Source organism: Schistocerca cancellata, chromosome 2 (genome assembly GCF_023864275.1).
Source record: "Schistocerca cancellata isolate TAMUIC-IGC-003103 chromosome 2, iqSchCanc2.1, whole genome shotgun sequence".
In the NCBI taxonomy this organism is placed as follows: Eukaryota; Metazoa; Arthropoda; class Insecta; order Orthoptera; family Acrididae; genus Schistocerca; species Schistocerca cancellata.
This window is the reverse complement of record NC_064627.1, coordinates 393,084,683-393,103,046: the sequence shown is the minus strand read 5'-3', so window position 1 is coordinate 393,103,046 and position 18,364 is coordinate 393,084,683. Positions and strand designations below refer to the sequence as shown.

At 43.0% G+C, this 18,364-nt stretch overlaps 1 protein-coding gene across 1 annotated transcript in view; it reads right to left on the bottom strand.

Annotated features, from left to right (window-relative positions):
- Positions 1–17,935, bottom strand: part of LOC126161805 (nuclear cap-binding protein subunit 2) — a 45,825-nt gene extending 27,890 nt beyond the window's left edge. The window contains exon 1 of the mRNA XM_049917896.1: positions 17,624–17,935. Within this exon, the coding sequence (XP_049773853.1) occupies positions 17,624–17,683 (60 nt within the window). The 5' untranslated portion in view covers positions 17,684–17,935. The remainder of the gene's footprint in view (positions 1–17,623) is intronic.
- Between the last annotated feature and the right edge of the window lie 429 nt (positions 17,936–18,364).

The following is an 18,364-nucleotide window of genomic DNA, read 5'->3' as shown; positions in this document are numbered from 1 at the left end:
GGTACAGCACTCTGCAACTGTGTGAATCGTCTGGCCTAAATAGAAGCTGCTGCACTTGCAAGGGACACAATACAAACTAGGCACATGAAGAGGTATGTCGCCCTAACGGTGTGCAACAAACCTTTTATCTGGGGGAGGGCCAGAACACTAGTCTCAGAACGCATGTCTCTGCAGTACACGACCTAACTTGCTGCTTGTTGCCCCACAGTTTGGCAGGAAAGCTGCCACTTGGCTTCTCCTGCCAATTCACAAGGCATCCTTCTTCGGATACACCAGAAAGCATTTGCAATGTCACTTTTGCTGCAGCCACTTTCCCTTAACATGTGCCTCAAGTGCTGCAATTCAGACTGTAGGTGGCGGCCATCAGAAATAGCTTTGGCTCTGTGTATAAACATGTTCAGGACTACTTTCTAGTGGACAGGGAGGTGAAAACTACCAGCGTTCAAATATCGATCAGTATGTGTTGGTTTCTTGTACACTGAATGACCAAGCCGGCCTCTTGCCTTCCACTCAACTAAAGCATCTAAGAACAGTAGCGTGCCTCTTTCTCCATCTTAATGGTAAACTTAATCTTGGGATGGACACCATTCATATGATCCACAAACTGCTGCAGTGTATTTTCACCGTGAGGGCATGTCAGGGAGGTGTAATTGATGTACCTACGAAAGCAAGATGGATGCAACACCACAAAGTTCAGAGCCTGCTTGTGAAGGTGCTCCAGGAAGAAATTCGTGACTGCAGGAGAAAGTGGTGAGCCCATTGCTGTGCCACCCATCATTTCGTAATATTCATTGCTGTACAAGAAGCATGTTATCGTTAGAACATGAGAGAACAACTTGATTCCAGGTGGGAACTGTTGGGTCAAAAGATACAACGTGTTTTATACTGGCACCCCCATAAAAAGTGACACCACGTCTACAATAACCATTACATAATTTTGACCTATTTTCTTTTTCTTGAGTGTTTCAACAAATGTCTGCAAGTGTACAACATGTTGTTCACAATGGCCTGATTTTGGTGCTAATAATCCTGCTAGATATCTTGCCAGCCTGTAGGTGGGCGAGACGATTGCACTAACAATGGACCTAAGAGGAACATGTCCCTTATGTATCTTGGCAGTCCATAAAGCCTGGGAGGTTTGGCAGTGTGAGGCATTAATTTCTTCACCACTTCATCTGGTAAACCAGATTTTTTTTAATAACTTCCCTGTCTTCCTGACTATGGCCTGTGTCGGATCACGGCTGAGCTTCTGGCATGTGTCATCATTGTTGGTTTGTGGGATTCAAGGGACCAGACTACTAGGGCCATTGGTCCCTTTTTCCATGAACTTTAAAGACCCACAAAGAATAAGAACAAATAATGGAGATGACATGAGACGACACAGGACAAGAAAGAGACAGACAGAGACCAGAAAAAAAGGAATTAAAATCACACCAAGTGTGACAGTGGTTGGTCAACCATAGGAAAAAAAGGAAAAGCCAACCACCATGAAACACACAACAAACCCCAGTCTAAAATCATAGGCCAAAGGCCAGACTCAACACAAAAAAAGACAAACACTTAGATCAAGCGATAAAAATTCCCTGCACAAACAAAACTCAAAACTAAATCTGCCACCGCAACGTCATCTGATAAAAGTGCAGGAAGGATATCACGCAGCGCTAACGTCTGCCTGAACAAAGTTAAAAGCGGGCAGTCCAACAAGATGTGGGCCACTGTCAAAGCTGACCTGCAGTGACATAAATGTGGGTCCTCGTGGCGCAATAAATAGCTGTGTGTTATCCAGATGTGGGCAATGCGCAGTCGGCAGAGGACAACAGAGTCCTTGCGAGAGACCCACAAGGAGGAGTACCACGCACCGGTAGCCTCCTTGATGGCCCAAAGTTTGTTGGGTGAAGGCAGGGTGCACCATTCTTCAGACCAGATGCGAAGTACCTTCTGCCGCAAAACTGACCTGAGATCACTCTCCGAAAGGCCAATATCCAAGGCCGGTGCACCACACAAAGACCACAGAGCGGCCGCTAAACACTGGTCGACAGCTCGTAAACTGCTCAGAGAGTCAATACAGCTAACGAAGGACTCACGTGAGCAGGAGCAGATATACTCTAGGCCACGAAAGATGGCGACCAGCTCAGCAGTGAAAACACTGCTGCCAGCCACCAACGAGTTTTGCTCATAATGATCCCCTAGAGTAAGAGCATAACCGACACGAGCAGCAACCATCGAACCATCAGTATAGACAACGTCAGAGCCTTGAAACACAGCAAGGATTGAAAGAAAGCGGCAGCAGAGGGCCTCAGGAGGGACTGAGTCCTTCAGGCCCTGCGCCAAATTGAGCCGAAAGCATGGGCAGGGCACACACCAGGCGGGTATACACAGAGGGGCTCGGAAAAGAGGTGGAAGAGGGAAAACCTCAAGCCCAGAGAGAAGAGCTCCGACGCGAACCGCGATCGTACACCCTGACCGGGGCCGCCGTTACGGAAGATGGACGACCAACTGAGGGAACAGGAGATGATAATTGGGATGCCCGGGCAAGCTACAAACATGTGCAGCATAAGCGGCCAGTAATTGTTGGCAACAGAATCGCAATGGAGGGACACCAGCCTCCATAAGTATGTTGTTGACAGGGCATGTCTGGAAAGCTCCAGTGGCGAATCAGATCCCACTGTGAAGGATGGGGTCAAGCAACCGAAATGCGGAAGGTGATGCCGAACTGTAAGCCAGGCTCCCATAATCTAGACGGGACTGAATTAATGCCTGGTACAGCCATAGAAGGGTAGACCGATCGGCACCCCAGCTGGTGTGACTCATGCAACAAAGAGTGTTAGATGCCGCCAGCACGTTTGTTTAAGCTGCCCAATATGAGGGAGGCAAGTCAACCGGGTATCAAAAACCAATCCCAAAAACTGATGCGTCTCCACCACAGCAAGAGATTTGCTATCAAGATAAAGCCATGGCTCAGGGTGAACAGTGTGATGCCAGTAGAAATGTATAACACACATCTTGGCAGGCGAAAACTGGAAGCCATGAGATACAGCCCAAGACTGCACCTTGTGCATGGCGCCCTGCAGCTGCCATTCAGCAGCTGCAATGCCAGTGGAGCTTAAGTATAGGCAGAAGTCGTTAGCATACAAGGAAGCTGAGACAGACGTTCCCACCGCCGCAGCGAGCCCATTAATTGCAATTAAAAAGAGGCAGACACTTAAGACAGATTTTTGCAGTACCCCATTCTCCTGAACTCAGGAGGAACTATGGAAGGCCGCAACTTGCACACAGAAGGAACGAAGTGACAGAAAATTTTGTATGAAAATCGGGAGCAGACCCCGAAGACGCCAACCATGAAGCGTAGAGAGGATGTGATGTTGCCATGTCATATCGTATGCCTTCCACAACCAGATGCTGATGGTGGGCAAAGGCCATATGGATGGCAGACTCCAGGCAAACCAGATTATCGGTGGCAGAGCAGCTCTTACGAAACCAACCTTGAGACAGAGCCAGAAGGCCCTGAGACTCAAGTAGCCAACTCAACCTCTGGCTCACCATGCATTTGAGCAACTTGCAAAGAGCGTTGTTGAGGCTAATGGTGCAGTAGCTGTCCACCTCCAGTGGGTTCTTGCCAGGTTTCAACATGGGGATTACGATGCTTTACAGCCATTGAAACGGGAACTCACCCTCAACCCAGATACGGTTGAAAAGGTCTACGAGGCATCGCTGGCAGTCCACCGAGAGGTGTTTGAGCATCTGACAGTGGATGTGATCTTGCCCGGGAGCCGTATCAGGGGAAGTGGCTATAGGGCACTTTGAAATTCCCCCTCAATGAAAGGAGCATTGTATGATTCAGGGTGGCACATCTGAAATGAAAGGCTCCAATGTTCCAACCACTCTTTCAGGGAGCGGAAGGCCAGTGGGTAATTCGCAGAAGCGGAAATCTGAGCAAAATGCTCCGCTAAGCGGTTTGCACTAGTGTCGAAGTCAGTACAGACTGCTCCATTCAGTGAAAGCACAGGTACGCTAACGGAGGTTCGATAGCCATAGAGTCGACTAATCTTGGCCCAAAATGCAATGAAGAGGTGTGGAGGCCAATGGTGGAGACATACCTTTCCCAGCACTCCTGCTTGCGTTGGTGAACGAGGCGGCGGGCTCGCACACGCAGCCATTTAAAGGCAATGAGATGTGCCAGTGAGGGATGCCAGTTGTGATGCTGGGGTACCCACCTGCAATCTTTAATCGACTCAGTGATCTCGGGCGACCACCTAGGCACAGTCCTCCACCAAGGGGACTCAGAAGAACAGGGAATGGCAGGTTCTGCGGCAGTAACGATGCCGGTGGTGACCGAGTGAAACACTGCATCAATGGCATCATTGGAAAGTGGCTCAATAGTGGCAATGGAGGTGAACAAGTCCCAGTCAGCCTTATTCATAGCCCATCTGCAGGGGCGCCCAGGAGAGTGACGCTGTGGCAGTGACATAAAGAGTGGAAAGTGATCACTACCGCACGAGTCGTCATGCACACTCCACTGGACAGATTATAATAGGCTAGGGCTGCAGATCAAAAGGTCGATGGCTGAGTACGTGCCATGCGCCACACTGAAATGTGTGAAGGCACCAGTATTTAAAAGAGAAAGGTCGAGCTGTGCCAATACTTGCTCAATGATGCTGCCTCGACTAGTTGCCATTGATCCACCCCACAGAGGGTTATGGGCTTTGAAGTCATCCAGTAACAGAAAAGGTGGTGGCAATTGGGCTATCAGCGCAGCCAGGACATACTGTGGGACATCATCATCCAGCGGAAGCTAGATACTGCAGACAGTAACAGCCTGAGGCATCCACACCCAAACAGCGACAGCCTCTAAAGGTGTTTATAGAGGGACAGACTTGCTGTAAAGAGAGTGAAGGATGTAGATGCAGATGCCACTGGATACCCTCTCATAAACTGCCCAGTTCTTATAATAACCCCGATAGCTACGGAGGGCAGGGGTTCGTGTGAAGGGACTGAGGAGGCAGATTAGGCCGCTGGGTCATCTGCTGCCACCGACTGAGTACCGACGGGAGCAACATCCATCACGTCTGAGAGATCGGAGAGATCTAGGTCCTCAGCGGATGCCAGAATCTCCACCCCATCCTCAGACGCAGAGCTTGCAGATAGCAGTGGAGTGGGTGCCACTGCAATTTCCTTGGTCTTAGGGGTCTTCGATTTCGATTTCTCATGCTGTTCCTTTGGTTGCCCTTTCTGTTAGGGCTTCTTTGATTAAGTCTCCGGGACTTAAGAGGACCAAGAAGCCCTACGACCAGCTACCTGGGGCTTCTTTAGCCCCTGGCAGGTTGTCTGGTTTGCCACTGATAGGAACCTGGGAAGGGAGTGACCCAAGGGGGCCCTTCCTAGCGAGAGAAGCCGAAGAAGACTTATGCTTCTCCGGCTTAGAAGTGGGAACTGGTGTCCCCGAAGGTTTTAGGGGGAGGGGGGGGGGGGGTGTGCTGCTCCCAGGGTAGGAGGTGCGACAGCAACAGGGAGGGAAGTGCCCCCCACCATCAATGGGGCAGGTGTGGTCCTTCGACTCTGAGAGCTGACTGTATGTAGTGCAACGGATGGAGCAGTCGTGGCATAAGATGACATGACGCACATGGGATGATGCCGTTCAAATTTACGTTTATCCTCAGTGTAGGTCAGTCGGTCCAGGGTCTTGTATTCCGTTATTTTCCGTTCCTTCTGTAGAATCTTACAGTCCAGCTACCAAGGGGGATGGTACTCTCCGCAGCTGACACAGATGGGAGGCGGGGCACATGGATTATTGGGATTGGACGGACAACCACAATCGTGACAAATGAGGCTGGAAGCACAGTGGGAAGACATATGGCCAAACTTCCAACACTTGAAGCACCGCATCGGGGGAGGGATATATGGCTTGACATCACAGTGGTAGACTATCACCTTCACCTTCTCGGGTAATGTGTCACCCTCGAATGCCAAGATGAAGGCACCAGTGGCAACCTGATTATCCCTCGGACCCCGGTGGACGCACCGGACGAAATGGACACCTTGTCGCTCTAAGCTGGTGCGCAGCTCGTCATCGGACTGTAAAAGAAGGTCCATGTGGACGATAATGCCCTGGGCCATATTTAAGCTTTTATGGGGCGTGATAGTGACAGAAACATCCCCTAGCTTCTTACAAGAGAGTAATGCCCGTAACTGGGCAGAGGATGTTGTTTTTATCAAGACTGACCCGGACCAAATTTCTGACAACCCTCCACCTCCCCAAACTTGTGCTCTAAATGCTCTACAAAGAACCGAGGCTTAATGGACACAAATGACTCCCCATCAGCTCTCGTACAGACTAGATATCGGGGCGAATACGTCTTGCTGTCATTCACAGCCTTTCGTTCCTCCCATGGGCCAGGGAGGGGAACACTTTGGGGTCAACATTTTTGCATTAAAGTGAGCCCTCGAACACTTAAGAGACTGCTGGTGGCTGGCCACCAGCAAGACAAGATGTGCCACGCTTCATTGCGTGTCATCCACCTTGATGCCACCTACTATGACCATGGGCCCTCCCCACGGGTGCCACCCAGCCACAGCAAGGGCCACCTGGCAGGATGGCCATCACATAAGGGCCAAAACGTTTGAGACTCCTTTTAGTCTCCTCTTACAACAGGCAGGAATACTACAGGCCTATTCTTACCCCTGAACCCACAGGGGGCCATGCGTCATTTTCTTCACGTTCTCACCTTCAAGTGGTAGTCTTCAGGCATTTCCTTTGCTGTCTGGCAAGACAACCAAGTTCTCATTCTCAAACACAAAGCTGGCTAATACACTACTGGCTATTAAAATTGCTACACCAAGAAGAAATGCAGATGAGAAACGGGTATTCATTGGACAAATATATTATACTAGAAGTGACATGTGATTACATTTTCACGCAATTTGGGTGCATAGATCCTGAGAAATCAGTACCCAGAACAACCACCTCTGGCTGTAATATCGGCCTTGATATGCCTGGGCATTGAGTCAAACAGAGCTTGGATGGCGTGTACAGGTACAGCTGCCCATGCAGCTCCAACACGATACCACAGTTCATGAAGAGTAGTGCCTGGCGTATTGTGACGAACCAGTTGCTCGGGCACCATTGACCAGATGCTTTCAATTGGTGAGAGATATGGAGAATGTGCTGGCCAGGGCAGCAGCCGAACATTTTTCTGTATCCAGAGAGGCCCATACAGGACCTGCAACATGCGGTCGTGCATTATCCTGCTGAAATGTAGGGTTTCGCAGGGATCGAATGAAGGGTAGAGCCACGGGTCGTAACACATCTGAAATGTAACGTCCACTGTTCAAAGTGCCGTCAATGCGAACAAGAGGTGACCGAGACGTGTAACCAATGGCACCCCATACCATCACGCCAGGTGATACGCCGGTATGGCGATGACAAATACACGCTTCTAATGTGCGTCCACTGCAATGTCGCCAAACACGGATGCGACCATCATGATGCTGTAAACAGAACCTGGATTCATCCGAAAAAATGACGTTTTGCCATTCGTGCACCCAGGTTCGACACTGAGTATACCATCGCAGGCGCTCCTGTCTGTGATGCAGCGTCAAGGGTAACTGCAGCCATGGTCTCCAAGCTGGTAGTCCATGTTGCTGCAAACGCCGTCGAACTGTTCGTGCAAATGGTTGTTGTCTTGCAAACGTCCCCCATCTGTTGACTCACGGATCAAGACGTGGCTGCATGATCCGCTACAGCCATGTGGATAAGATGCCTGTCATCTCAACTGCTAGTGATACGAAGTCGTTGGGATCCAGCACCCTCCTGAACCCACTGATGCCATATTCTACTAACAGTCATTGGATCTCGACCAACGCGGGCAGCAATGTCGCGATACGATAAACCGCAATCGCGATAGGCTACAATCCGACCTTTATCAAAGTCGGAAATGTGATGGTACGCATTTCTCCTCCTTACATGAGGCATCACAACAACGTTTCACCAGGCAAAGCCGGTCAACTGCTGTTTGTGTATGAGAAATCGGTTGGAAACTTTCCTCATGTCAGCACGTTGTAGGTGTCGTCACCAGCACCAACCTTGTATGAATGTTCTGAAAAGCTAATCATTTGCATATCACAGCGTCTTCTTCCTGTCGGTTAAGTTTCGTGTCTGTAGCACGTCACCTTCGTGGTGTAGCAATTTTAATGGCCAGTAGTGTATTTGATTTTGGTTGCTTAGCTTTCGACAATATATGGTTGGTGGTCCTCAGCTGTGTTGTCCAAGAAATGCCAAATGCACTGCTCTATTTCACTTATAATCTCTAAATGCCATGGGACTGGTGAAAAATTAAGGCCTTTACACAGTGCTGCCTGAGCTGTCCTCCAGTTATTGTTTGGAGAGATTAACAACTGTTCTGTGGGCCTTATCATTCTCCATGTCAGTTCCTACGGGAGTTAAGCGGTCAAACTAGTTACATTTCTTTGATGTTGTCTTCCACAAACTAGCATGCTGTTGTTCTGTTGTGGCTACGTCTACCACTCTCAGTCGAATAGCGACAAAGTTGATGACAAAAATGGATGACTATCAAATAGCTTTTTCGCAGGATTTAATTTTTTCATCAGTCCTGCAACGTCTGCCAATTTTGGAAATTATTAGTGGCACAGAGCAGTCCATTCTGTATCCCTCACACAACAAACCTGAGGGCGTCAGACTAACCGTCAGCCATATACTGTTGAAAACTACACCACCAAAATCAAATATAAGCCACCTCATTGCTTGAGAATGAGGTCTCAGCTGACAAAGGAAATGCCACCATAGTTCTGTGAAGACTATCACCTCACAGAGCTACATTTATTAGAAAACGATGCATACAGAAAGCTTAATTGTAATCCAACACAGGCCATAGTCAGCATGACAGTGAAGTCATTAAAGGAATCAGGTTTATGAGATGAAGTGGTGAAGAAATTAACGCCTCACACCTCCCATGCTTTAAGGACTGTCGAAGAGACATAAGGAATACATTTCTCTCGTGCCCATTGTTAGTGCAATCGGCTAGCCCAACTACAGACTGGCACACCATCTTGCAGGATTATTAACACCAAAATTGGGCCATTTTGAAGACCCATCTTGTAAGCTCACAGACATTTGTTGAAATGCTCAATACAATGAAAATACGTCAAAACAACATAATGGGTAGTCTAGACATGGTGTCACTTTTTATGGGGTGCCAGCACAATACACGCTTGATCTTTTGGCCCAACAATTCCCACCTGGAATCACCAAGTTGTTCCATCATGACAGTATTAGCAAATTATTCAGCTGAAGCAGAAAAGAATTATTCACTTGTATAATGTAACAAACTTTCCGACCCTTCATTTGCTTTATAGATGTATATTGCTTGAAATTAATTTGTAAATAACTACACTTGTATTTTTATTGACATCAATGCAGGTTTCACTAATTGCATTTTGCATTTACTCAATGTCACATTTTGGCAAATACACTATGTATGAAAAGTACAACTTAATAACTTTGAGCAATGTTTTTACTAATTTAGTAGTAGCAGCTTTATTCATAGATCTCTTTTTACATGGATATTTAAAAAAACCTTATTAAATAACGCAATGCCACACTTTTCACTCATATCTCACTATCAGTCACTGCATACATTATATACACATTTTTTCACAACACACACACACACACACACACACACACACACACACACACACAGGTGATCTCTGCGTCATTTTCTGTACCGCAACTTCCCATTTGCAATGCTGAAAAACTGAGTCAGCATCCCTCCACAACGGGTGAGATTTTGAACTCAGAAAGAGGAAGAGGCGTTAGTATTGTACTATGCATAGCCTGAGGATAAGTATTTATAGAAAAGGAAAAAAAAGACGGAAAAAAAACGTAGTGTGAAGGTGTTATGTGGAATGTTGGATGTTTTATAATCATTATTGTAATTTATGTATATGACTTTTTTTTACCAAACCCCTACTCTGTTTTGTCTGAATAATTCTTCACTGTATAAAATGTATTGCATAACAGGTACTTTTTAGCTGTCTATGTGTAATTTTTTTGCAATTTCTTTAATCTCTATTGGTAATTTATTGTACAGTTTTATTCCTTGGTAGAAAATACTGTTTTGAGTTTTATGTTTATTTTTTTCTTGGTAAATGTAATTTGAGTTCAGTTCTTGTTTGTGCAGTAATTACCTACGTTATTTTTGATGTGTACAACTGACTGGTAAATGTATTCACATGGAGCACTTAAAATCCCCAGTGTTTTGAACAGATCTTTACAGTGAGCTCAACTACTAATTTTGGTTATTATTCTTTTGGCTCTTTTTTGGAGTTTGAGAATTGTGATCATATTTTGTGCATTTGTTCCCTAAAAAAGTATGCCATAGCTAAGAATTGAGTGTACATATGAATATCATACAACTAAAAGACACTACATGTTAAACACTGATGATAGGATACTAAGGGCATAACATACTGATAACATTCTGTTTACAAGTACCTTTGTGTGTTCACACCACTTCAACTGAGAATCAATATTCATTCCTAGGGGTGCCATCTACATTTAATTTAACATTGTCAGTTTTCCTTTTCAAACTGAAATTCATGTTCAATGTCACTTTATTGCTATTTTGATTCTGATATGTGTTTTACTAAATGTTTAGATCTATTTGAAATATGTGTTACCTCTACTGCCAGGTATGATCCAAACCAGTCATTAACTACCCCTCTTATTCCTAATACTTCTAATTTATTTAATAGAGTCTTGTGGTTGATTGTATCAAAGGCCTTAGAAAGATCCAAAAATATGCCTGCAACACTCATCTTTATCAAGAGCATAAAGTATAACTTTTGTGAATTCTGCTATGGCTGACTCAGCATTTTTGCCACTTCGGAAACCAAACTGTTATTCGCTTAAAAGATTGTATTTATTTTTGAGAATGGTGACAGCAGGGAAATGGGCCAGTAACTTTCTATGTCTTCTTCACTACCCTTTTTAAGCAAAGGTACAACTCTTGCCTGTTTTAACTGCTCTGGAAATATTCCTGATGTGAAGGATTTATTTATTATATTTGTTAAGGGTCCTTGTACAATCCCTAAGCATTGTTTCAGTACATACATTGGCACCTCATCTAAACCTACTGACTTCTTATTTTTTTAGTTTTTTGAACAGTTTTATTAACTCCATTCTATGTGGTTGGGAGTAATATCACTGTATTTAGTGTAACATTATTTACAAGAGTTATATTTGTTTTGGGCCATTTTTGCTGTAACTTCTCTGCAATACTTGAAAAATGCTCATTTACATAGTTTGCTAAGTATTGTGGATCATTTATTACCTTATCCCCCACCCTTGGCAGTATGTTATTTTGCATTTGTTTGCCTCTCTCTGTTTCCTTTTTTCTAATATCCCAGACTGCTTCGCTTTTATTCTCTGCATTATATATTATTTTGTCATTAAATGACTTTTTTGTAGCAATCAGCACCTTCCTATAGATCTTTTTGTATCTATGATAGAAAATTAAGAGTTCTGGATCACTGTGACTTTTTTTTATGGAACCAAGTTATTAAAGTGTTTGGGAGGACTTCTCAATACCTGCTGTTATCTACCTGTTCATGTGATATGTTGATACAGACATGCATACTTTTGGAAATGCCTTTTCAAAGTTCAATTTAAATAATGTGGTGAATTTTGAGAATTTCATTTTCACATTGGTTTCCTTATACACTTCATCCCAGCTTTTTTTTTTATTATTATTATTTTATTTTACTAGTTCTTTTGAAAATCTTATTTTGATTTCTGATAGATGTCGTTCATAGGCTTTTAGTTTAGGGAATGATTCGATGCCTGATTTTACTGTTGTTATTTCACAGAGATGGTCTGAGATCTTCTGCAGCTACATCACATTTTTCACTGTCCATATTCGTGGCCACATGGTCAATTACTGATGCAGTCATTGGAGTAACCCTTGTTGCACTATTGACCGATAGGGACATGCCAAAACTTTGAAGGATATTTATGATGGTGCTCCTGGATTCATTTATAATATTTCTGTTGATGTTAATGTCCCCACACAAAATTATGTTGACCTTTGTACTTGGGACTTTATCTAGGACTTCTGTTAAGTTATTGAAAAAAGTGTGCACACTACCACTGGGAGATCTACACACACACAAAATGATTATTTTCTTGGTGATATCACGCCCTGTCAATTCAATAGCTGATATTTCAAAGTGTTTGTCTTCCCTTACTGTGCTGAGGTCATGTCTTGATTTGAACTGTGTTCCTTTTCTGATATAATTGCATGATCCTCCACCCTTTGAAGCAGTTCTGCATACAATGATAATACTACATGTTGGATTTCTGTGTCTCTACACCAGTGCTCAGTAACACAAACTACTGTGCAGTTCAAAGATTTGAGCTCAACTTCTAATAGTTGTATTTTACTTTTTACTGATTGCATATTTTGATGGACGATTGTTAAGTCTGTGAAATGCCCCATGTAACTCTTTCCAATGGTTTGTTTTCCTTTGTGACATCTGGTATGTGTGATACTTGAAGTGTCAAGATCTATCTTGTGATTAATTGTTTCAGTATTTTTTAAACTGCTGGAGATACTCTTTCGGCAGGGGAACCTGTTGTCTGGATTCATCCTAAAAAAGACCTACTTTTCCTACCTATGACAACACGTATTTGACCATGAGGCCAAAGATCCATCCCCTACACTTTTATGAATCGGCTGTGCCAATCTTCTCTTCCCAGCTCTGTTTAGGTGTAGGCCATGCCTAGTGAAATCCCATTTGTAGATAGTCCCGATGGGCACCAGAGAAACATGAGCAAAGTTGGCTGTCCTCAGAGCTATCCCTAACCCCGCATTGATTTGCCTCATAGCTCCATTAAGGTGATTGACCACAATCATGATGCCAGAACAGCTCACCAAAGTGTACATTGGTGCCATGAGTCAGGGAAGCTATCTTGTCCAGGTCACCACCTATGTCATATGACCCATCCCCGTCCAAACTGTTTCCCACCCCATTCACTATCACTACATGGTTCTTTTTTGTAAAGGCCTTACATAAAGACCCTAAGTCCTCAACCACATGACTTAGCCCCTTTGGCTTGAAGATACTGGTGGCCCGGTACGCTGCCCCTAAACTATCCTGTAACTGAGGGCATACACCATGCCCATGGCTACTACCTAGCAGCAGCACTTTCTTCCTAACACTTTGTACATTCCTAGGCTTAACTCTGGCAGTGGTAGATACCTGTTTTTGGTGTTGTTGATAAAACTGTCAGATCGTGTTCTCCTCCTTCCTGTCCTCCTACCAGCTGCCATTTCCTAACCCCCCCCCCCCCCATCTCCCTTGATCATTATCAGTTCCTTCCTTGCTCCCTCTAACTGGCCCTGAACGGCACAGATTTTCCTTTCCTGTAACCCAAGCAAAACGTTCCTACTGCATACTCTGCAGTTCCAGGAGAGAGCCTCTTCTGCTCTCAACATTTATTTCTAGGACAATGTTGGACATTCTACCAAACATGAAAAAAATGCAGGTGTTTATGAACGTAGACTGTCACTATCATGTCCCCTCCCAACAAACCACAACACATGCCTAATGATGTCATATGACCATATGCATTACTCAATTACATGTATCTAATCACAGTCAGTCTGGTAATAGTAATGTAGAGCCGCCAAAACTGTAATACAGATTTTATTAATTTACCTTGCGCTTATAGTTTATTACAGCTCGGTTTGTTACCATCAAGATTTCAGTGGGGGAGGTGGGGGGGGGGGGGGGGCAACACTATAACACTTGAACTTGACAATCTTGTGTCTTTAGAGTGTGTAATAGGTCTGTATATGTAAAACTACACAGTACAGTAGTGGCAGTATACATTCGATTCTGCCACCACAGACATTTACAACATAACCTCAACCAAGTACCAGTGACTATGATAATTATGAAATTACAGCCTTTGCCTTATTATATTAGTGTACAAGATTGAGTTTAAAGACAAACTAATACTTTCCAGTAAATTGTATGGCCTCCTTATCCAGGGGGCTGAGAACAATATCACAAACATGCTCAGCAAAGACATCAATATATCATCATCAGCAGTTTAATCTCAATAAGTGGGCTAAAGTGTACTTACAATGTCGGCAGCTCTTGTGTTGCATGCTGGTGTGGCAATCTGTTGACATCGGTCACAGGCAATATGTTAATAGTATACAATAGCCAATAAGAATCACTGAATCTCATGATTTCTTTTGGCAGAAGATGCAATTTGATTACATTTTTTCCAATGTGGAGAGTTCCAGAATGACTTTTCCAGATCTGCTTATTGTGAATCACAAGGTTGATTAGTGACTGGTATTTTTTGTAACTGGAAAAACACTAAATGTGGCGGCAGACCGATCTGTAGTGAAGTGAGGTCTAGGTAAGGTGGTAATGCCACACTATGCTTCAGAGTTGGCAAAGCCCAAAAATGGGAATGGAAGAAAACTACATGTGATGATAATCTTACCTGTAGTGTAGTCTGAGGCCTAGGTTAGGTTCAAATCTGATAATTTTCTTGCGAGTTGGTGAAGCCAATGACGCTCAACACAAAAATACAATTGCTGTAAGAGACTGACGTGCAGCATAGCATGAGATATACATTCGTTGCTGCAATAACATACTTTTATGTCTTATTTCCAATTTTGCCCAAAATTCTGATTGTGATTAAATCTAACCTAATAGAACTAAATATCTGCTAACTTTATTTACGGATCACAGGAAATTATTAAAGAGTATTCTCAATGGCTACCAATAACCGACTCATGATTTGTAATATTCAGTTCTCACTGCTCAACACCCAAATCATTAACATCTGCAAACAATGCAATACAACAGCTGCAGACTCCATAAGTGCACTTTTACTCCACAAGTTTGATCCCAACTTGGGGCAGAGTGTGAGTGTGAGTGTGTGTGTGTGTAGTTACTTTACGGTTTTGTTCGTTTTGGGATGGTGACATTCTTATTGTTGGATTTTTAGCTTGTTTTCACCCTAAGCCTGCAGTTGTCTTGTTAGTGTCAAATTATTGAAGGAGTGAAATATTTTCTGTCACTATATCTTTGTGCCAGGGTGTATCTAATGAAGGTACAGTCACCATGTTGGGTTTGTTCGTAACTGGAGTGTTTGCCATACTGGTAATAGGTCAAACCAGACGGGCAGAAACAGAACTTTCAGCACTGCCTATAGTGGCTTTGCAGAAGGATAATGTGGATCAGCTGAACACAAAGAAAAAACTAACAAACGTTTTGAAATATCTAAAAGTGAAGAAATCTCACAGAAACTTTGCGAACCTTTGTTAGACACATTTTTAACAAAAACAGTGACAGAAAACCCTCATCTCCTCTCACATATCTACATAGCATACAAACCAACCTCGCTAATTTACACTTCACCACACACACACACACACACACACACACACACAGTAGTTTCACAGGTTGGCAACACTCACACTGTGAACAAAAACAAATGAATAGACATACACTCTGTTATTGTGCAGAGCGAGAAATAGCTTACAACACTGAAGTGTAAATAATGGACCACAAGAAATACTACAGAATAGCAAAAACTGCCAAGTACTTAAGTGAATCAAAGCCTTTTGACATCAACCACTGCTAGCAAGGAGGGAAGAAGCAGAACAGGCAAAGAAAGACTGTAGGTAACTTGCACACCAACTTTATAAAACAAAATGCTGTTTTCAACATAAGAACCAAAAATGTACTAACGTATGTATCCAACTTGCAGAATAACTACAGAAGTTGCCTTATAAATAAAAGCAAAATGCATCTGGTTTAATTCTCTTTAATTAAATTGCATTATGCTCAAGACAGATAACCAATACTAGGCCCTAACTGACAGTTAAATGTATTTTGAGTCATTTTTCCTATAATATTACAACAGCATTGGTTTAGAAAGCATTGTAAAACGATTAGTGTATTTTTTCCAGTAACTTCTCATTTAATTTTCCACCAAACCAGAGCATCAACAATACCCAAATTTTCAGCAGAGTTGTCAGCCTACACTCAAACTCATCAAGCAGGAAATAAAATTTCTAGGCATTAGTGTGGCCAATTTGAGAGTTCTGGAAAAACAGACAGATTTTTCATATGCTGAGGGGAAATGTTCAGATAGCATATTGTAGTAGCCCTACATGATGAATGTGATGCATTTCAAGTAAAAGAGTTAGCTGCTGTAAAAAATGCAACAAACATAGGTTCATCAAGAAACATAAATGCTACTCTGAGAGAACAACATACTAAGTGTGAGTACAAAAGTGAATGGAAGTTTTAGTGTAAGCACCAAAACTTAAAGAACTATAAAAATTTATGTGATTGAGCACATTCATTCTCTTTAACATTAAGAGCCTGGGAGAAAACTGGTTCTAAAAATTCTAAGAAACACCATGACCCGACAGTGAAGAGATCACAGCCCTTACAGCAAGCCTGAGGTAACGTTACAAAAGATTCATTCATAATCTGGTGAAAGGTGAAATGGAGCAAATATATAACAGATTTTTACAATTTTGACAAGACCAGTTTTTGCCTAGATAATGCTAAACAAAAAGAAAGATCTGATGGAAGTTTAAATGACGTTTTTAATATGCTTCAGCGAGACTATGTAGCGGTTGCCACTGAAAAACAAGTGGAAGTTGTTGCAAAATCATCCCTGTGGGTAAATCAGAGTCAGAGTCAACTGACCCCTTTCACATTAAAGCCACTAACGTGAAATAACCACTGTAATGACAAAAAAGAATCACAAACAGCAATTTAAAGCATGGAAATGTGTAAGCTAAATTGTGCTTTGAAATACAGAAATAGTTCTTATACCTTTTAAAGCGGACTGTTTCGTAATTGCCTGAAGCCCAAATGCAGTGCACATTTTGTCTTGCACTTACCCCTGGGGAATCGTAAGTCTTTTTAAATAAGCTGTCTGAAAATTACCCTGTGAATGTCAGATTTACCGTCCTTGGGGCAATTTCCAAGCAAATTTTTTATTTAACATCCAGTGGGAGACAGTAGTGCGACATTTTCTCCTGATAGTGATTAGTCATCTGATGACATGACACTAAGATAGTATTAAAAAACAACAGGAACAAAACTAGAGAAAAAAATCAGTTTCATCTGAAATTTAACCCTGGCTACCAGACTCAACTTTACGAGATCCTACATCAACAGCAAATACGTTTAGTAAAAGTATTAATTTTCGTGGTTGTCGCACGTTTGTTAAGCCTACATGTGAAAAACGAAGCTATTATGTGATGTTCTTTGCATTGTACCATCGGAATTGGTTCCTGGTGATACGTGACGATGAACTTGCGTGCTTTTATAATATTACGAGATATTGAAAACCTTACACATCAATATACAGAATCTGAATACTTGAGTATTTACTGGAGTTAATAATGTGTGTACACACACACACACACACACACACACACACGCACACACACACACACACACGACATAGAAGAAGAGATGAATAAGGTATCAATAGTCATTATTGGAACATACTTCATTCTTGTAAGAAGGTGCTCAAAATTACGCACATAAATATTACCTTGAAATGTTGATCACGGTAACTACTTAGTTCTATTGATGGCGATGAAATAGAGGTCATTGCAGTTTATGTCAAATGCAAACGTCCTGCGCCACGATTCCTAAGATTTTAAATATTGTTCTTCTGAATTATTTGATGGCAAACACAGTTCCACCAAGATCAGGCACACAAATCACAACATTCGCAGATAATTTATACAGTCTTCACTCTACTTTCCGATGTACACAACAATTTATGCTCAACATTGAAGTATCACATCACACGCCGCGTCTAATCCAAAGCAATTAGCCGTGGCTCTATGTAGAAATCACTGGTGTCACTGGTCCACACCAAGGATGTTAGTATCTATGCCGAAACTGTAAAACCAGCGACTGCGCTAATGGCACAGAGGTACATTCGGCCGTAAGGTTGCGACCAAAACAGTACGAGCAGCGAGTGTGAATTGTAGTATTATTCATAAAAAGGTGAATGCTTTAGCTGAAATAATGCGTTTGGTTTAAACATGGACTACTTTGTTCGGCGTTTTCATCCATTTTTATGTTTACAAGACGCAAGTTCTCGAAGGACAGTACAAGGAAGGGCAGGTGGATAAAGACTTTGCGGCGAAATATAGCAAATCATTAAAATACGGCACGATATGTTCAGAGTGTTCCCTCAGAGCTCAGTATGATTGAACTTCAACTCAATGTGTTCGCAAAAGAGCCTTAAAGTCAATTCAAACTGGCCGGCAAGTCACATCAC